The following is a 22,112-nucleotide window of genomic DNA, read 5'->3' on the forward strand; positions in this document are numbered from 1 at the left end:
GAGAGGGACTGCCAGAAAATAAAGTGTTGCTTACAGAACTGTATTTAACGTAAAAGTCCTAATCTTGTTTAAACTTGTTCCCCACTTGTGTCACCTTTTTCTTCTTCATTACTGTCCCCCACTTGTGTCACCTTCCTCATTACTGTCCCCTACTTGTGTCACCTTCTCCTTCATTGCTGTCCCCCTCCCCCACTTGTGTCACCTTCTTCATTGCTGTGCCCCGCTTGTGTCACCTTCATGACTGTCCCCCGCTTGTGTCACCTTCTCCTTCATTACTGTCTCCCACTTGTGTAACCTTCTTCTTCAGTACTGTCCCCCACTTGTGTCACCTTCTTCTTCATTACTGTCCCCCACTTGTGTCACCTTCTCCTTTATTACTGCCCCCCTCCCCCACTTGTGTCACCTTCTTCATTAGTGTCCTCCACTTGTGTCAGCTTCTTCTTTATTACTGTCCCCCACTTGTGTCCCCATCTTCATCACTGTCCCCCACTTGTGTCCCCATCTTCATTACTGTCCCCCACTTGTGTCACCTTCTTCATTACTGTCCCCCTCTTTTGTCACCTTCTTCTTCATTACTGTCCCCCATTTGTGTCAACTTCTACTTCATTGCTGTCCCCCTACCCCACTTGTGTCACCTTCTTCTTCATTACTGTCCCCCGCTTGTGTCACTTTCATTACTGTCCCCCGCTTGTGTCACCTTCTCCTTCATTACTGTCCCCCGCTTGTGTCACCTTCTTCTTCATTACTGTCCCCCACTTGTGTCACCTTCTTCTTCATTACTGTCCCCCACATGTGTCACCTTCTTCTTCATTACTGTTCCCCACTTGTGTCACCTTCTTCTCCTTCATTACTGTCCCCCACTTGTGTCACCTTCTTCTTCTTCATTACTGTCCCCCGCTTGTGTCACCTTCTTCTTCTTCATTACTGTCCCCCGCTTGTGTCACCTTCTCCTTCTTCACTGTCCCCTGCTTGTGTCACCTTCTTCTTCATTACTGTCCCCCACTTGTGTCACCTTCTCCTTCATTACTGTCCCCCACTTGTGTCACCTTCTTCTATATTACTGTCCCCCTACCCCACTTGTGTCACCTTCTTCTTCATTACTGTCCCCCACTTGTGTCACCTTCTTCTTCATTACTGCCCCCTCCACTTGTGTCACTCAACTTCTCCTTCATTACTGTATACTACTATTCCATCCAGTGGTAATGACTAAGCTCTAACATTTGCGTGAAACGCGTCTACCTCTTTGTCCCCTGCTCCATCTGTCAAACACTTGTCATATAAAGCTTCAATAAAAGGATTTTGCAGCCTACTATTCCATCCAGTCTTCACCTTATCCCTTCTCTGGAGCTGAGCTCAGGTGATGGTCCACTTTGGTCCCTCAGACAGTCGCTCAGGAGGGCCGCGGACGGGAGGAGGAGAACTTGGGCAGCCATGGATCTGAGCCAGCCCAGCCAGCAGTGCAGCAGCAGCACACAGACAGAAAAGGTTGGGCCAGCTGCTGCAAGTCACTGCATGCAATGCCACGGTTGCCGGAGATGGAGTGAAGCGGTGGAGACACTGGCATGAAGAAGATCACACACACCGACCAGTCCCTACCTACTGCCAAGTCACTCCCTCTCATGCCGCTGCGCGCCAGAGAAGGAGGAGGTGGGTGGAGACAGCTTTGCAGTGCAGCACTAGGCGCAGGCCTCTCTCCACTCGGCCTCACTCTGAGTGAGACTGTGACATCACTGGTTGCTGGACGCTAGGCGGGGCGGCCCTAGTAACCAGTTCCGGCAATCCAGTTTAGAAGGGTGGCTGTGTCTCAGAGTCGGGAACATTTTCTCAGGGGAGGGGGGCAATTGCCTCATTGCCCCCATCCCCCCCACCCTGGATCTGCCCCTGGTTGCAACCTTTTCTTCAGGCCGAACCTAAATGCTTCAGTGGTGCATGGTAACTTTTTTGTGAAGTACACACTATAGGATTGTAAAAGACCTGGGACACCTTTGGGTGCCCCAAGGAGAGTAGTAATGTTGTGCGCTACGCTCACCGGGGGAAACAGTGTGTGTGGCCAAATTGCGCTAACAGTGGCAGGGGCTTAAAGGGGCATGGTTAAATAAAACAAAAGCATTCTTGTTAAACCTATAAATAATGAAGCACCGGCAGGGGACCTGACATGAGGAGGTTCAGGGCCGCTTTGTGCAATTTCATTGCACAGAGCACAGAAGTATAAACCTGTTTGTTATTTATTTTTTTTTAAACATTGCATTTACAATCACTTTAATAAATAATTAATAGTTGCACACCGAAAATGACCACATTATATGCCAACATGGTATAAGCCTAAAAGGCAATGAAGTGTTGACTTTGACACTGGTAAGTCCACGTTCGGCTTTGTTGTGTGTGGTTTTTTTTTTTATCAAATAAAGCTGCGTTTATGTATAAAGTGATCACATAACATAATCCTGTTTTCATCTTAGAAACAAATGTTGCCCTTTTTGCTGAACAATGTATGCTGCTTTTAACTGCCAGGTACATGTTCACAAATTTAAATTTTAGTGTCTTTGTGTAGCCACTCCTCCGGTCTTAAGCCTAGTACACACTACTACCCAGCGGGCTAAAGGAAAAAAAAAAAACCTCACAGCTCGGGAGGAGCTTGCTATACTAAATATGCAATGTTAGTACAGCGATCTCCCCTGCTGTGCTATTGTGTGTCTGACGGGGGGGGGGGGACACCCCCCCCCCCCGCCAGAACACACTGCTCAGCACTCCTAGCCATTGGCTGAGAGTGCTGACTGGATGCCGATTGGCAGACCTTTATCGGTCATGCCCCTTCAACAGACTGGCTGCCGTACACACGGGCTGAATGCCGGACGGTTTTTATTGCTCTGGCCGATGCTGCCCGAAATTTGGCCCATGTGTACTAGGCTTTAGGCTGGCTATAGGCGATTCGAATCTTGGCCGATTCAGCAGGAACTGGGTGGGATTCGAACCATGTATGGGTAGGCTGGATGTAACAAGTTGATAGATTAATCAACTTGGGTACAATCAGCCTGCCAGATTTTACATGCAATTATCCCTAGCAGCTGGTACAGCCGCTAGCAATATTCACTGTCTTCTGATGGAGACGGCTTCCCCTGCGGTTGCAGGAAAGAAATTTGCTGCCTGTATGGCCTGCCTTAGCAGTTTTTTCATAAAATTGGATCTTCTCCCAGCTTTGCTCTTGTGTTAGATTTGCTAATTATTAGGAAGGTGTGTAGACGTGCAGTCTGTGAAAGGTACTGTATTGCCTATTCTCTAGTCTCCTTATTTTAAAAGGACATTTTTTGTCCTAAAGCTCTTCTTTCAGGCAACTAAACAGACTATGTTTGATCTTCCATTGGTGAAGACCTGCTCAATTCATAGTTCTAAACAGAGTATGGGTGAGATCTTCAATTAGTGAAGACTAGCTCCATCTATAGTTTTAAATAAACTACAAAGGAGACCTTTAATTGAAGACCAGATCCATCTAACTCCATCAAACTTAGAGTAAAATATTCTATTGGTGAAGACCAATTCCATCCACAGTCCTAAATAGGCTACAAGGAAATTCTTCTTTTGGTGAAGACCAGCTCCATCCACAGTTCCAAACAGGCTACGTGTGAGAGCTTCTATTGGTGTGAACCAGTTCCATCCATTATTCTAAACACACTATGAGAAAGATCTTCTGTTGGTGAAGACCACTCTATCTACTGTACTAAACAGACTACGAGCGAGATCGTCTATTGGTAAAGAACAGCTCTGTCCACAATTCTAATCATGGAATATGAAACTAGCCTTTCTTTTAATGAAGACCACCTCCACAGTCCTAATCAGACTAGGCACACAAGCCAGCAGTCAGATGACAGGTAAGCAAATTTTCTTTCCCAAAATCCTCTTACCTCTTAGAGCTGATTTTCCAGGACCCATGTGTGCGCAGCGGGCAGCTCTGCCCATCTACAGTGCTGACTGTGCTTTGGTAGGCAGGCAGATTGGGAAGACGTACTAGGGCCGTGTTGTTTGCATTGTTGATGTTGGCATTAGATCCGGAGGATGAGTAGCTGCTGGGAGTGAAGGTGGAGTCTACCAGTTTCTCATGAGAGGGCGAATCTATGTCCCCAGGACCGGCAGATGTCTTGTTGATGTGTAAAGGTCTCTGCGTGGTGAAGGTTTGAGGGAATGCACTTCGCACCTCGCTTTGATAGTATCCTACATGATTCCCAAACAAGCCTCCTGCCCTCTGCCAAGACAAAGGGAGAGAAAAGGTCAAAATACAGTACTGACTTGGGTAGAATCTGACTTTATATGATGAAAATAAATTACACAGTACTGCACAATGATGAAGTCTAGCAAGTGTACAGTGGTTGGGGAAGCAAAATAACGCTAGACAGTTAAACCCCCTGAAAGTTTCATGTATTTCTCAGGAAAATTTCTGCACTGAGCTCCTGACACTGCACACCTACTGTGCCTATATTGAAGGGTTCCTACCATTCCTGTGCTGAGTTCCCAGGTTTAAATACCTGCTGTGCTCATTATGAGGGGTTTCTGCTATCCTTCTACTGAGTTCCTAGTTCTGCACACATGCTGTGCCCATTACCAGGGGCTCCCACAATCCCTGTTCTAAGTTCCGGGCTCTATACACTTGTTATGCACATTATGATGGGTTTCCACCATCTCTGCATGGAGTCCACGACAATACTATTGCATATAAGCTTTGTGTTTAAAAAAAAAAAGCCGTATTCCTCTGGTTTGATATCCACAAATAATAGAGAATAATGTAAAAATGAAAATGATTATATATAAGAGTATATCTGAATAATATAAAAAGACAGTGAGTGATTCATCCCAGCTAAGTAAAAAAATAGAGGGGATGGATGGATCTTGGTGAATTCAAACTGATGGATGAATAATGAAACAAGAGAGTTTTGAACCACATTCACAAGACTGATACAATGTAACATGAAAACCCTTTTATAGGTAATACGCAATGGAAGTATGATATACAAGGTTTTGGGATGGGGAAGCTGTGCACAGTGAATTGTTACAGGACTATTACAAAGGGTTAAAATGTATATAAATTACAAAAATGTAATATATTACAGTTTACCAATCCTTCAATGTAATTGCTGTATTCGGTTTACCCGGTGATCCTCTAGTAACATACTTCCTGTCCTAGGGTGACAACAGTCACTCACTGTATTGTATCTCTGAAGAAGCAGCATTGTCACTCTTGGACAGGAAGTGTGTTAGGACTACAGAACATCTCTCTTCATCTCCATAACAGGGGATGTTCTGTAGTTCATAGCGTGAACTGAGCAGGAAATGAACAGACACTAAAAAGTGCACAGGACAGCACTGGCAGGATCAGCAGATATTTTTTGTAATTATTGAACAGATATAACAAAACACTTTCAGATGTTTAAGATGAAGAAATGTTTGTTTTAAGTGTTTACATACATTTTAAATGTGAAACCTGGAGTACAATATCAGACACAACAGGGAATTCAGCTGAATGAACGTGTCACATGAAGCAAAAGGACAGTGCTGAGTGGTGGAATATGTGATAGAAAAACAGGATCATCAGGAAAAAGAAGCAGGAAACAGCTGGATACAGGGAGCAGATTCAGGATGATGACTAAATTATGCACAAATTGTTATAGGATAAAACAGTGGTCTCCAAACTGCGGCCCATTGCTAGCCTTTATCCAGTCCTTGGTGCACTATTCCTCCCACTGACATCAACAAGGGGGCACTATTCCTTCCACTGACACCAACAATGGAGCATTTTTCCTTCCACTGATACCAATGATGGGACACTATTCCTCCCACTGACACCAGCAACGGGGCATAATATTTTCCCACTGATATAAACAATTAGGCACTAGTCCTCCCACTAATACCAATGATGGGGCACTATTCCTCCTACTGACAATAGGCACTATGTCATTTTTTTTACTCTCACTAAGATGGGGCATTTTCTACTTCCACTGGCAACTCCAGCCCCCCTAAAGTTTGAAGGACAGTAAACCAGCCCTTTGTTTAGAAAGTTTGGAGACCCTGGGATAAAAGATACCACATTACAGATTGACAGATACAGAATGACAGAATGTCATATGTGATAATGAAGCATGATGGGCACAATGTCCCAAGGCAATGAATATAGTGTTACAAGCTGAATAACAGAAGCAGGACAGGATAGAAGCATAGGAGCTTCCAATGCTGACTTATCTTTTTAACATGCACACACTGGAGCTGTCATCTTTATTCTGGCTTTACAACTTGATAAGCCACTGACCAGGAAGAAGCATGGTGGATGCGAGTTCACATGTCACTGGCTGCAAGCTTGTTCCAGGTCAGTGGTTAGTCAGCTAGCGATGTCAGGATGCAGAATACAGCTCCAACAAAAAACAACTTGGCTCCCATAGTTCTGTCATCACGGGATCATTTTAGAGACAGAAGGATAAATGTTAAAAGATGACAGTTTTTTACGGATTGAGAGATACAGTGTTACAAAGTGACAAATTAAATGTTACAGGATGCATAATACATTGTTACAAAATGGGGGCTACAATGTTAAAGAGTGAAGAATAAAATGTTGCAGCATGTGAGATACAATGGTATGGAATGAGAGATACAATATTACAGAATGAAAGATACAGTGTTACAAAGCGAAGGATATAATGTTGCAGAACAATGGATATATTACACTGCAATGTTGCAGCATGGAGGATAAAATGTTCTAGAGTGACTGATACAAAGTTACAAAACAATGAACAAAATATTACAAGGGAACATCCAGTATATAAGGCTCATTTCACAAACCTTAAATACAGGAGTAAGTATCTTTATTTTAGCAGTATACATTTTAAATCTCATTAAACTCAACAGAAAAAAAACATTTTTTCTGTGAATTGAGCCTATAGTGTTGATGTTGATGATAGATGCAATAGGCTCAATTCACAAAGCTAAAACATCAGAATAAGGATATATTTTTTTTTAAAAAGGGAAGTTATTTTCAGTGAAGTCCAATGAGATTTTGAAAAAATGGTCACATGACTAAAATATAGAGACATTCTTGTGGTAAAGCTTTGTGAATTGAACCGAATGGGTGGATTCCATAGTGACAGATGCAATGGTACAGACTGATCAATTCATTGTTATAGGGTGATGAATGCAATGTTCCTGGATGACATATACAGTGTTAGAGTAACGGATTATGAATACAATGTTACAGAATGACAAACACCATTGTAACAGACAAGTAACTGCCCTTCCTGGGTGAAGTGGTGAAGTGCCTCTGTGTGCACTGCAGAAGTGATGTGGCCCCCAGCAATGCCTCCCCCTCTCTCTGCCCAGTACACTCATGTCCATTCGAACTACACACCCGGAAGATGTCGTCCTCAGATGCGGCGGACACTGCCTCCTTCATGGCTTTGTCCAGCTCCTCCTCTGCAGTCAAATCTCCGGAAATAGCACGGCGAATCTCAGGCCCAATATCGTGCAGCGTGCGCAGTCCGGCCTGAGGGGGAACCACAAAGATCTGGACAATGTGCCATGGCGAGTTCCCCCAGCAAGTAATAGCAGTAAATAAAACAATAAAATGATGGAATTTGTGTCTTGCATTGTCACATAATACTGTATTAATGTCTATTAATGCTGTCCTATTGACACTTGTCTTTATTAATTTGTATGCTTAATAAACCTTAATAAAAAGTTTAATTTGAAAAAAAAAAAAAAAAAACATGCAATTTACACCAACTTCAAGGAAAATCGTAATCTGGCCCACACTCTAGTCAGTGGGCCCTGAACAATCCATCTCTTTCTTGTCATTAGATTTCATTAGGCCACATACACAGTATATAAGACCCCTTTCACACTGGGGACGGGCTGCGTTAGCGGTAAAGCGTTGCTAGTTTTAGTGACACTTTACCGTCGTTTTAGCGCCCAAACCGCCCCAAAGATGCTCCTTGCAGGACTTTTTTTCCCGTCCCGCAAGGGGACCGCTCCAGTGTGGAAGCACTCGGGCTTTCACACTGGGGAGGCATGAGAGGTGTTTTTCAGGCGCTATTTTTAGCGCTAAAACACCTGAAAAGCGCCCTAGTGTGAAAGGGGTCTTACTGGCAGAGGGATTATGTAGACAGAGCTATAATATTCTATGTTAAATTTGTACGGAGGGGATACTTGCTTTAACCAGTATAAATACAATATACTGTCATGGTACTTTTTCTACCCTTCTATATTCATATAGAATATTTGGCTCCCATTGTGTACAGATTACAACAAATATATATTTTGAGCGCAGCGTTTACATATAGGAACACTGTGCTATATACAAGTACATAGATGTTGGAAGATGAAGCTATATAAGGGTGGTATATACAAATATATACAAAATGGTATATACAGATATATACACTTACATACATTGTGGTGTACACAATTACATGGGGTGGTATGTACATATATATGGGTGGTATATACATCTATAAACAGGGTGGCATACACAGCTTTACAGATTGGAATGTACAATTATATACAAGGTGGTAGGTAGTTCACAGGTGTGAATGGCATACAACCCCAATTCCAAAAAAGTTGTGACACTGTGTAAAATCTAAATTAAAAACAGAATGCAATGATTTGCAAATCTCATAAACCCACATTTTATTCACAACAGAAAATAGAAAGCATATCAAATGGTTAAAATGAGAAAATGTACCATTTTAAGATAAAAATAAGGTCAATTTGAAACAGATGGCAGCAACATGTCTCAAAAAAACTTGGGACAGGGCAACAAAAAGCTGGCAAAGTAAGTGGTACTAACAAGGAAGCGCTGGAAGAACATTTTGCAACTAATTAGGTTAATTAGAAACATGTCAGTAACGTGACTGGGTATAAAAAGAGCATTTTAGAGAGTAAAGCCCCATACACACTATCAGATTTTCTGCTAATTTTTTCCTTCAGATTTACCAAAACCATATAATATGAGGTCAAACCTTAGGAGTTTCAGTTTGTATGCAATCAGGCAGGCCCTTGCACTACATGGTTTTGGTAAATCTGAGGACAAAAATCAGCAGAAAATCTGAGCGTGTGTGTTTGGCTTCAGAGTGTCTCAGAAGTAAAGATGGGCATAGGTTCTCAGAAGTAAAGATGGGTGAGGTTCAATCTGTGAAAACGCTGCGTATTAAAATTGTCTAACAATTTCAGAATAATGTTCCTCAAAGTAAAATTGCAAAGACTTTAACCACTTCCCACCCTCCATATAGCAATATGACGGTCGCAAAGTGTTTCATTATCCTGACTGGACATCATATGACGCAGTGATTGGTGGTATGGTGTGTCAGTCTGACACACCGCATCACCGATCTCGGTAAAGAGCCTATGACGTAGGCTCTTTACTATGTGATCAGCTGTGTCCAATGACAGTTGATCACATCGTAAATAGTAAGTGCCATTTATTGGCTTTTTCCTCTATTCGCGCTGACAAGGAGTGGGTAGAGGAGAGCCGATCGGCTGCTCTCCTGACAGGGGGGGTTTGCGCTGATAATCAGCGCATTAATTAGCAGTGCAGACTCACCAAGGGATGCCCACTGTGCCCACCCATGACTACCAGGGAAGCCAAATAGTGCCCATTAGAGGTGCCAATCAGTGCCCATTAAAGATGCCAATCAGTGCCCATCAGTAATGCCTGCCAGTGCCTCCTCATCAGTGCTGCCTATCAGTGCCATCTATCAGTGCCACCCATCAGTGCCGCCTATAAGTGCCTCCTATAAATGCCCATCAGTGCAGTCTATCAGTGCCCATCAGTGCCACCTATGAGTGCCCATCAGTGCCACCTATCAATGCCCATCAGTGCTGCATATCAGTGCCACCTATCAGTGCCCATCGGTGCCACCTATCAGTGCCCATCAGTGCTGCATATTAATGCCTCATCATCAGTGCCACTTCATCAGTGCCCATCAGTGCAGCCTCATCAGTGCCCATCAGTGAAGGAGAAAACTTACTTAACTTACAAAATTTTATAACAAAAACAAAGAAAAACTTTTTTTTAAAAAAAATTTCAGCCTTTTTTTATTTGTTTAGCAACAAATAAATAACCCAGTGGTGATCAAATACAACCAAAAGAAAGCTCTATTTGTGGGAACAAAATGATAACAATTTTGTTTGAGCACAGTGTTGCATGACCGCGCAATTGTCATTTAAAATGCGACAGCACTGAAAGCTGAAAATTGGCCTGGGCAGGAAGAGGGGAAAGTGTATTGCTTCCTGTATTGAAGCGGTTACATAGACCTTCATCTACAGTACATAATATCAACAAAAGATTTCGAGAATCTAGAGAAATCTCTGAGAGCAAGGGACAAGGCCGAAAACACAATATTGGATGTCTGTGATCTTCAGGCCCCTAAATGACCAAGAATTAAGAACAGGCATGTGATGGGCATCATTGCATGGGCTCAGGAATACTTCCAAATCACTGTCTGTGAATACAGTTTTCCATGCCATCCTATCATGCAAAGAAGCCAAATAGTGCCTTGCAAAAGTATTCACCCCCTTGGCTTTTTATCTATTTTGTTACATTACGGCCTTTGGTTCAATGTTTTTTTAATATAAATTATATGTGATGGATCAGAACACAATAGTCTAAGTTGGTGAAGTAAAATTAGAAAAATATATACATAAAACTATTTTTCAAAAATAAAAAAATGATAATTGGCATGTGCATATGTATTCACCCCCTTTGTTATGAAGCCCATAAAAAGCTCTGGTGCAACCAATTACCTGAAGTTACATAATTAGTGAAATGATGTCCACCTGTGTGCAATCTAAGTGTCACATGATCTGTCATTACATATACCTTTTTGAAAGGCCCCAGAGGCTGCAACACCTAAGCAAGAGGCACCACTAACCAAACACTGCCATGAAGACCAAGGAACTCTCCAGACAAGTAAGGGACAATGTTGTTGAGAAGTACAATTCAGGGTTAGGTTATAAAAAAATATCCAAATCTTTGATGATCCCTAGGAGCACCATCAAATCTATCATAACCAAATGGAAAGAACATGGCAAAACAGCAAACCTGCCAAGAGACAGCCGCAGACCAAAACTCACGGGCCAGGCAATGAGGGCAGTAATCAGAGAGGCAGCACAGAGACCTATATAACCCTGGAGGAGCTGCAGAGTTTCACAGCAGAGACTGGAGTATCTGTACATAGGACGACAATAAGCCGTACGCTCCATAGAGTTGGGCTTTATGGCAGAGCGGCCAGAAGAAAGCCATTACTTTCAGCAAAAAACAAAATGGCACATTTTGAGTTTGCCAAAAGGCATGTGGGAGACTCCCAAAAATGTATGGAAGAAGGTGCTCTGGTCTGATGAGACTGAAATTGAACTTTTTGTCCATCAAAGAAAATGCTATGTCTGGCGCAAACCCAAGACATCACCCAAAGAACACCATCCCCACAGTGAAACATGGTGGTGGCAGCATCATGCTGCGGGGATGTTTTTCAGCAGTCGGGACTGGGAAACTGGCCAGAGTTGAGTGAAAGATGGATGGTTCTAAATACAGGGATATTTTTGAGAAAAACCTGTACCACTCTGTGTGTGATTTGAGGCTGAGACAAAGGTTCACCTTCCAGCAGGACAATGACCCCAAACACACTGCTAAAGCAACACTTGAATGGTTTAAGGGGAAACATGTAAATGTGTTGGAATGGCCTAGTCAAAGCCCAGACCTCAATCCAATAAAAAATCTGTGGTCAGACTGCTGCTGTTCACAAGCGCAAACCATCCAACTTGAAGGAGCTGGAGTAGTTTTGCAAAGAGGAATGGGCAAAAATCCCAGTGGTAAGATGTGGCAAGCTCATAGAGACTTATCCAAAGCAAAAGGTGGCTCTACAAAGTATTGACTTTAGGGGGGTGAATAGTTATGCACATTTACTTTTTATGTTATTTTGTCCTATTTGTTGTTTGCTTCACAATAAAAAAAAAAAAAAAACATATTCAAAGTTGTGGGCATGTTCTGTAAATTAAATGATGCAAATCCTCAAACAATCCATGTTAATTCCAGGTTGTGAGGCAACAAAATACGAAAAATGCCAAGGGGGGTGAATACTTTTGCAAGGCACTGTATCTGAACATGATCCAGAAATACAGCCCTCTTCTCTGAGCCAAAGCTCATTTAAAATGATCTGTTGCAAAGTGGAAAACTAATGAAATTTAACATTCTTTTTTAGCAACCACAGTCCTCCAGACTGAAGAGGAGAGGGACCTTCTGGTTTGTTCTCAGTGATCAGTTCAAAAGTAGCAGCATGGAATGAGTAGCCCACACATCTGGAAAAGCACCATCAGTGCTGAAAGATATATCCAGGTTTTAATGCAGCATATCCTCCCATCCAGGCGTTTTTTTCAGGGAAGGCCAACAATGCTAAATCTGATACTGCATCTATGACAACAGCATGGCTTCATATTTGCAGAGTCTGAGTGCATAACTGGCCTGCCTGCAGTCCTGACCCTTCACCAGCTGAAAATATTTAGGGTATTTTGAAACAAAAAATACATCAAAGAAGACCCAGGACTGTTGAGCAGTTAGAAATCTTTATCAAGAAATAATGGGACAGCATTCCTCTCTCTCAAAACTCCAGCAACTGGTCTCAGTTCCCAGACGTTTACAGAGTGTTGTTAAAAGAAGAGGGGATGCTACACCGTGGTAAACATGGCCCTGTCCCAACTTTTTTATGACATGTTGGTGCCATCAATTTCTACATTACCTTATTTTTTTTCTTAAAATGGTACATTTTTTCTGTTTAAACATCTGATATGTTTTCTATAGTGAATAAAATATTAGTTTATGAGTTTTGCAAATCATTGTGCTCTTTTTGTATGTAGATTTTACACAGCATCTCAACTTTTTTTTGGAACTGGGGCTGTACCATATTATATACCGTTATCTATAGAGTAATATATATAGTTTCATAAACAAAAAAAAAGAGTTTTGCACTTTGAGACCATTTGATTTGATGTGACTTTTTTTTTTTACATAGTTGTCCCTCCTCAACCGTTAAGATCATGTGACTTTTGATGTTATTAATGCTTTAGGCCTCTTTCACACGAGGGATCCATATGTCCGTTTTTCATCCTTCCGTTTTCGGATGAAAAACGGACATACATGTATCCCTATGGAGCGTCGGATGTCAGCGGTGACATGTCCGCTGACATCCGACCCGCTCCGATACGAAAAGTGTAACGGAGGAAAATCCTACTTTTCCATCCGTTTTCGGATCGGGTGACGACGGACACTACGGTCCGTCATCATCCGATCCCCCATAGGGGAGAGCGGCGCTCTGACAGGTCCGTCGCTGCACAGTGTGCAGCAATGGACCTGTCATCTTTCTGCTCAGCGGGGATCGGTGGAGCGATCCCCGCTGAGCAAGCGGGTGTTCACGGGGCGGATCATCACTGATCCGCCCCGTGTGAAAGAGCCCTAAGAGCCATCACTCCAGCAATAAAAGATCTGCCATACTTATAACTGTAAATAAAAGCTAAAGTATATTTGAAGCTAAAACTTTTTTTCTAATTTTGAATAGAGAAGGATTAAGACTAATTTCAGGTTTTCTGCCATCTGTGTTCCATAGGAGAAATTTTCCCCAATATGCAGCATATAGATAGATACATTTTAGGCTAGCTATATGCTATGTATACAAAAAAATACTTCAGTGAGTAAACATTATAATAATGACTCATGAACCACGCACACTGAAATCACTATAATGTTTTCACTTAATATAAACCCATTTTAAATCTGAACAACTCAAACTGAGTACATGATAAAAAATACATACTCTGTGGTGACCTTTAGTAAAAACTACAGTACATGTTGAAATCCCTTAAGCCAGCCATACAGGGATCGAAATTCAGCCGGTGCAGCAATCAGTCGAATTTTGATCCATGTATTGGCACCCTGGCTGTACATAAGTAGATCTACTGATTGACTTTTGTACAACCAGCTTGTCGGGTTTTTCCCAATTTATTTCTGCCACCGACTCTAGCTGGCAGCACTGATCATTGTATTCTGATGTTGGGGAAGACTTCCTGCCGTCAGAACACAATAGCATAGTGGGAGCGATTCCTCCATCCACATTGATAATGAGTATATGGGCTGTCTTAGTCAATTCAGAGATGCAGTCAGCTTAGCTTTTCTGTAAAAGTCAAGTTGTGCCCCACCCCCTTCTTGATTTTTTACAGAAAAAGATGACATCTGACTATAACTTCAGGCATGCATACTGTATACCTGGATCTGCTGATGTGCTGTTTTTCACTGGATGTCTATATCCAGATTTTTTTTTGTATCATATGCTCAGTTTAAACTGCTCAGGCTTACTTTAGCCACACTTCCTGCTGATAGAATACAAGTGTGTAAATACTGTAGATGTCATAAAACTGAAAAGATAGTTTGGAAATTGGATTGTTGAGAGCGACCAATGACAGGTTGTTATGGACACACAGTTACCTGCAAGGAGAGAGCAGTGCGCTGAGATGATTTTCCCACAAGCCCCTGCTCTTTGCGCTTCTTGAACTTGCGGAAGTATTCCTGAATCAAGAAGGTGGCATAAAACTTCCCCACGGTGACCTCGTCATCTGCAGGAAGGGAATAGAAAAATTGGAAAGGAATGAGAACAGCATCATAATTTATGCTCTTATAGATTGCTACGTATGGGTGAAACTAAAATTAAATTTAGTGTAAACCTCTGACCCAGGAATATCACAGCTGCCATTGCTAATGTCTATTTAAAGTTGTAGTTCTGGAGCTGTCATCATCCTCTTTTACTACTTAGTGACTAACTGGTGCAATATAGTGATGAGCCGAACATACCTGGGTTCAGATTGGGGCGGGATCACTGAACTTTACTGAATAACATATACCAAAGAACAATTTTTTTTTTTAATTGTGTGTGATAGGGAGCAGTAATTTTAATAATGCTTAAATTACAGCATTAGAAGTGCAAAAATTCCTTTTTCTTTTCAATTATTTATTTTGGACAAGGTGTATGCAGATAAATACCCAGCCATCATACATTCCATACTAATACAGTCTAGTCAGGTATAATAATATACAATATACATACCCCATACCAATACCCCAATAATATACATATAATATACCCCATACCAAGGTTTTTGCATGTAAGCACACCAAAAAGGTGTTCATAAAGCCTGACTCAACTAACCTATATAAGTAAAGTGGTTCTAAAGTGTAAACATTTTTTACCTTAATGCATTTCTTGCATTCTTAGGGTAGAAAATGCTTAAATAGCAGTATCGATCCAGCCCCCCCCAATGCTGATCTGGGTGCTCACTCGATCCAGCACTGTGCCTGTCTATAGTGGCTCTCCCCACTAGCAAAAGTGTTTTTGAGGGGCAGGCCAGCGGCTCAGGATCGAGTTCACACCAATGCCCCCATAGCAAGCGGCTTGCTATGGTGGGGGCGCTCGGAAGGGAGGAGGAGTCAGGAGCGCCGGCAGGGGACCCAAGAGGAGGAGGTTTGGGCCGCCCTGTACAATTCCATTGCACAGAGCAGGTTGAGTATAACTTGTGAAAAGGGAAAAAGGGGCGCACCAGCCTTGTGCATTATCTTTTAAAATTATTTATTGAATAAAATGGTAAAAAAGAAACAACTCACAAGCAATTGTAGAGGAAGGCACAACGTTAAAGTGCACCGACTGACACCGACTGACAGTTGACGCGTTTCGAAGGGGACATCCCTTCTTCATCAGAGCTTAGCCTAAGCTCTGATGAAGAAGGGATGTCCCCTTCGAAACACGTCAGCTGGTAGTGATGCTTGTGCGTTCCTCCACGACCCTTGGAAGGTATCGCTCATCCTAGGTTGCATGCTGTCAGTCGGTGCATTTTAACGTTGTGCCTTCCTCTACAATTACTTGTGAGTTGTTTCTTTTTTACCATTTTAGGGTAAGGGGGCGCACAAGGCTGGTGCGCCCCCTTTTCCCTTTTCTCTCGTTGTTTACTAGGATTCCCCGTCCTTGAGGGCAGCAAGGCCTGTGTTGTTGTACTATTCGTATGGTGATCCACTTGTGCGCAGGAGTCGTTTTTTCTTCTTTTTAAGTATAACTTGTTTGTGATTTAAAAAAAAAAAAAGATTTACAATCACTTTAAAAAACATAATAGATGTTAGATCTAAAGGTGACAAGGCACAATACATCATGATTAATAATGCTATCAAGGCCATGTGTCATACATCAAATAAACGTAAAAAACTGATTTCAGATATCGCCATGCCTGGGGTTTTACTTCTAAGTAGCTTCTAGTGGGAGAATGGGTCTAAAGCCTGGTATACATGAGCTGAATGTCGGGAGAAATTGGTCGGTTAAAAAAAAAAAAAAAAGAGGGAGCTGCTCAGAGTGTTCTAGTGTGGGGGGGATGGCGTCCCCCGCGTCCCCCTGTCAGAACACAACAGCTCAGTGGGGGAGATCGCTCTACTTACTTTGCATAGTGAGTACAGCGGCTCTGACCAGAGCTCACAGTTTTTTTACCGTTTGAACAAAAAAAACCTATAGTGTGAACAAGGCTTTAGAGAAGACACCTAGAAGTGGAGGATAAGGGGAAGGACCTTGCACAACATTCCTTTAAATAACATGCCTGGGGGAACCCTTAACCTGCCTGTTAAGTGGCATATCCTCACAAAGTATAGAACATACTACAGCAAGTATGTCATGTGCTTGGTCAGCAAAGGCTTTGGCAGTGTGGGGAGGGAGTGTGGCTGGACGGTGGGCAGCAGACACTGATCCTCTGTCTCAATGTAAATCTGTACATAAGTCATGTTTAAAGTAATGAACAGGTACATGTTAATAAGAACTCAAATGTGTATTCCTTGAAATCAGACTATTGTGTCCTTTTAAAGTATTCCTGTAGTCAGTGGTGCACTTTGGGGGATATGTCTACTCTGGATGACCGTCCAACATTTTTTTTATGCTGCACCATGCAACTGCTGCACTATAGTGCTAGTATTTATAGGCACTGCAGCGCTGCTTCTGTAGTTGAGAGGCTTCTACTTAGCTCTGGTCATATGATAGAGCTGAGGGATGGAGTTCCCCTTACTACCTGCATCTGATACGAAGTTTGGAAAAAATTGGCAGATTTGGGCTTGAGACTTTTTAGGCACAGTAATTACTAGATGTGTAATTAAAATTCTAGTTTATTAGAAAATATTTAAAATAAGAATAAAACAGGGAAACAAGTAGGATTCAGTTCATGATCACACAGTTTTACAAATTATACACTCCATACATAGCTGAATGGTTATGAAAAACAGTTTAAGCAGTATTTGGAATTAGAAATTCTATTCAGTATAGTTACATTATGTTGAACCAAAAGCTATGCGGTGGTAGCAATCAAATTCTGTATTGGCTCGACATGTTGCGCGCCACATGCGCTTCTTCAAGAGCACAGAACTGAATACCTCAAGGACTTTACAGCTGTGTCTAATAGTAACAGCAACCTCTTGGCTGCATATATGTAGCTCTCAATAATTAGCTGACATAGTCAATTTTAGTTTGATTGACAGAGGGGGATCTGGTGTCAGTCAGGGGTTAGCGAAGGCTTGCACCGAGATTCATGTGAGACTTGCTGATTAGGACAATACTATTCCTGATCCCCACTTCTGCTGAAACTTGTGTTGAAGTTAGAGGTAGTGGGCAGTAGCGGTTAGCAGCGTGGAGCCACACAGCCGCCTCGTAGAGAGCGACTGGTAGTGTGGATCGTTCTGGCAAGAAATTGTGTCTGTTGGTTGAGATTTGCACTGTGGGCTTGATGGGGGGGGGGGGGGTATTTTTTCTGTCAGGAGGGGGTCATTGTAGATTGTATTCTGTGTAGTGGCCTGTGCAATACACACTCCTGAGCCCTGCACTCTTGAGAGCGTACGTACAAGTACTCTGGCATATGTGTGCCATGTACACAGTGAGCAGCTTCAGATTTAATTTAACCATGACCCTTTAACCCTCTTGCTGCCAGAAATTTATGGCATACAGTGGCACAGAACTGTTTCCAACTGGATAGGTCAGGTAGTTGCTTGCACAACTCCTGCTATAAGCTCTAAAATGTGACTCCTCTCCCCCTTAATGCTGGGTTGAATGAAAGTGATACCTGATAGTGTGTACTAGGCTTAAGCGATAAGCTAATAGAGGCAAGTCGGGAAACAAATAAAGTGAGAAGCTCTTCTAGAAAGGAAGCTGAAATGGAAGCTCAGGATGCCTTAGACCGTGTGGTATCATCCTTGGCAGATAAAAAGCATTTTTTTTAAAACTTGCATTTTATGAGGAGGGTGAGCAGACAAGAGACTGTTGGCCGGGATAGCTAAATCGCAGACTTTAGCGGGAAACATTGGTGCCTTGCGAAAGGGGAACGGGGGACTAACTATTACCACTGATTCTATTATGACAGAACTGGTGTCCTTCTAATCTAACCTGTAGCAATCTAAACAAATCTGTACACTGAAAATATTCTGACTTAACTGAACGGTATTAACTTACTGGAATTGTCTACTCAAAATAGAAGAATGCTTGAGTCTCCAATTACATTTGAGGAGATGCAACTGGCGGTCGCTGCATTTCCCAACTGCAAGGCACCAGGAGATGCCAACAGAAGTGTATAAACAATACAGTGATAAATTACTGCCTTACTTGCTGTTTAATGCTGCTAGGAACTCCATGGCAAAAGCCAACATTATTCTGTTACTAAAACCAAGCAAGGACTCCACTGATCCAGGCTCTTCTAGGCCGATCTCGCTACTTCAAAGTGATATAGAAATTTTAGCTGAGGTACTTGCCCTCCGGCTTAATAAGGCCATATCTTCGATAATACACCCAGTTTCATGCCACAGAAGTCCATGGCTGTAAACTTAAGGATGCTGTTTCGTAACCTTCAAGGCGAGGGCAGATAATATGGGTAACAGGGCTCTACTGTCCGTGGACGTGGCCAAGGCCTTTGATAGTGTGGAGTGGCCCTTTCTCTTGAATGTCCTTGCCAAATTTGTCTTTGGGCCCACTTTTACGTCCTGGGTTCAACTACTATACAGTCACCCACTGGCAGCAATAGGGAGGCAGGACAGATTTCACACCCGTTTTCTCCGGGTAGGCGTACGCACGTCAGGGATGCCCTCCATCCCCATTATTATTATTATTCGCTCTAGCGATAAAACCTTTGGCCGCCTCTAACTCTAACATAATGGTATTTCAATTTGGGGAACTCCAGGAGAAAGTCATGCTTTATGCTGAAGATACCATGTTGTTACTAGGAGACACTTTAAATTCTCTTGAAGCAGTGATGCAAACTATCACTAGGTTTGACAAGTTTTCGGGTCTCTTTATTAATTGAGACAAATCTGCATTAATGTTGCTGGAGAATAATTACTTCACAGCCAATTGACTTCTGGGGCTTGAATATTACCCCGAGAAGAGGGTTGGGATTTTGTGTGAGGCCTAAGACAATTATGTCAAATTGCCTCCATCCATGTTTGACGATAAAGAGCGAGGTTGGGACTTTGTATGTAGCAAAAAATACACTATATTTCTTTAATGATGCTATATTTATTTTGATACTGCACGTGTATACACATAAAAGGCACAGTGATTCATGATTCATTGTCATTATCAGTTTTTTAATTCATGTTGACGTATTACATATTTTGAGATTAATCACGTATATTGAAATAAGACGTGGCATAGAGTAAATAAATCCATGTTGTAAACACATAATTGTAGCATCTGGAGCTTGACACATTTCGTGGCTATGCCGCCACTCATCAGGAAAAGATATATAGTAGATGTCTAAAAAATATATAAAAAAATACAATAAATCTAACTTACATAAGAAGGGGGGGAGGGAAAGGAAAGACCATCCACCCATACTTACAGGCCAATTATGGATGAAAAGTGTGGCAACGAGCACTGGGGTAATTGAGGGCGGATGTCCTGCTGTGCATCTAAGCCACTCTTCTAGCGCTGGATGTTTGACCTCGACCGCCGTCGGCGTCATGACTCAAACACCGTGAATCGCCATCTGGCATTCTACACGAGGGAGTGTTTTGGTGCAATTTGCTGGGCACTTGTTGCCTGGGTGATGACGCCTCCTCTCCCATTTAGTCGCTTGCGTGATGTTGGCAGCCACAATTGGTTACAGCGGAGTATTCATACTCCCTTTTTATTCAGGAACGGGTACATCCACGAGGGTTGTTGTGTCAGGGACACTGTGCACAAACTTGGATTGTATTCCCAATTCAGCATACCAGGTAACTTTTATAGCACATTCTCTTCTTTTACACTTTTTGTGATGGTTTGGAGTTTAGTTTTTTCACTTATTTACTGAAGCTCCTATATTGTTGGAGCATCTATATTACTCGTCACTTAGCTTGATTGTCACATATTCAGGGTTTTGTATAATTACAAACCCTTCTGTATATATCCACCCCTCATTACCTCACAGGAAAAGTACAGGGTCAACCACTCACCATTAATTTAACACAATCCCTTCGATATATTCTTATACACATTTTATTTTACGTTCATTCACAGATGGCATTGGAGTTTTTAATATATATCAACCACTGATTGTTTGGTGAGGACCACCCTCAGTCACACTTACTGTCACGGTACTACTTACAGTGAGCCCACAGGCGAGCAGGTGACACGGGATCCTCCAGGGCGTGGAGTCTAAGGGCCACCGGTATTCTGCCAGGGACTCCCTCACAAAGGTTTGGGCTTAGCTGCGTGCTGACCCCAGGTCACGACCCCCGGGTTCCCCCTGCTCACTAGGGAAGTACCAGAAGACAAGGATGGATGGATGAAGCAAAGGAGAGCCGGATGGCGAGCCAAGGTCAGGGCGGGCTGCAGACGTAACATAATCAGAACAAGCCGAGTCGGTACACGAGATCAGTTCACGAGAGGTCAGGTTAAGGCAGGTTACACAAAGGGGGCTCAGAAACAAATGTTGCTCAAGCAACCAGAACTGGTCAGAGAGGGATTTAAATAGAGAAGCACATGAGGGGTCTCAAATCAGACCCAATAATGACCAACTGAGAAATGCATGCCTGCTTAGTCTCCCTATAAATTTAAAGCAGCTTATGGGGTGGCGGAGACAGGGGCAAGGCACAGACATCATGGCTCTGTCACGAGTGATGCGCAGTTTCACCGATGCAGTTTAACTAAAGCAGGATAACTAAAGCTGGATGAAGATACAACAAGAACTCTGCTCCACTCTGCAAGACGACAAGCAAACCAGCTTTTGACATTTATTTTATATAAAGTTAGTTTCCCACTCTCTTTCCACTAACATGCTCCTTATTCTCTTCCTTCTCACATTGGTGTCTTCTATCCTCAAATTATCTTTACTCTACCCCTCCTCTCTTCCCTGCAGCATGCACACATCACCCTCACTCCTACCCTCTCCCTACTATGGCACCCATCATCTCCTGCATTTGCTGCACCCACATGCTGACATAAACACCAGGGCCACTAGACACGTGCGCTCATGCACATCCCACTACCACCTTGCCTTCCTCGCCCTCCTCCTTCTCCTAGTCTCAGGTGACATTTCTCCTAATCCTGGTCTGCCATTTTCCAACTGCAAGCCACATATCCAATACCCCTCCCCCTCTGGCAACCACCGCAATCCACTCAGTTTAATTTCTATCCCACTGTTTCCTCAAAGCAGCCCACCAATCTCATGCGCCCTTTGGAACGCCCGCTCCATCTGTAACAAGCTAACATCTGTACATGACCTCTTCATCTCTCATGGCTTTAACATACTCGCTATAACAGAAACCTGGCTTCAAATTTTTGACTCAGCTTCTCCTGCTGCCCTCTCCCATGGTGGTCTCCATTGGACTCACTCCCCCAGACCCAACAGACAGAAAGGAGGTGGAGTTGGCTTCATTCTATCCCCACAAAGCACCTTCCAAGTCAGTCCTGTCCCTCCCTCTCTATCCCTCTCTTCTTTCGAGATGCACTGTATTCGTCTGTTTTCTCCCATTTCTCGGAGGATTGCAGCAATTTATCGGCCTCCAGGACCGGTATCACGCTTTCTTGATGACTTTGCTGCCTGGCTACCCTACT

At 42.8% G+C, this 22,112-nt stretch overlaps 1 protein-coding gene across 6 annotated transcripts in view; it reads right to left on the reverse strand.

The window, feature by feature from the left end:
• Nucleotides 1–22,112, reverse strand: part of CACNA1C (calcium voltage-gated channel subunit alpha1 C) — a 780,229-nt gene that overhangs the window by 42,069 nt on the left and 716,048 nt on the right. For all 6 annotated transcript variants that reach the window (XM_073621582.1, XM_073621580.1, XM_073621584.1 and 3 more), the window contains 3 exons: nucleotides 14,501–14,628; nucleotides 7,382–7,516; nucleotides 3,900–4,237 (listed from right to left, as the gene is read on the reverse strand). In XM_073621582.1, the coding sequence (XP_073477683.1) occupies nucleotides 3,900–4,237; nucleotides 7,382–7,516; nucleotides 14,501–14,628 (601 nt within the window). The remainder of the gene's footprint in view (nucleotides 1–3,899; nucleotides 4,238–7,381; nucleotides 7,517–14,500; nucleotides 14,629–22,112) is intronic.

This window comes from Aquarana catesbeiana, linkage group LG03, assembly GCF_042186555.1.
Source record: "Aquarana catesbeiana isolate 2022-GZ linkage group LG03, ASM4218655v1, whole genome shotgun sequence".
NCBI classification, from domain to species: Eukaryota; Metazoa; Chordata; class Amphibia; order Anura; family Ranidae; genus Aquarana; species Aquarana catesbeiana.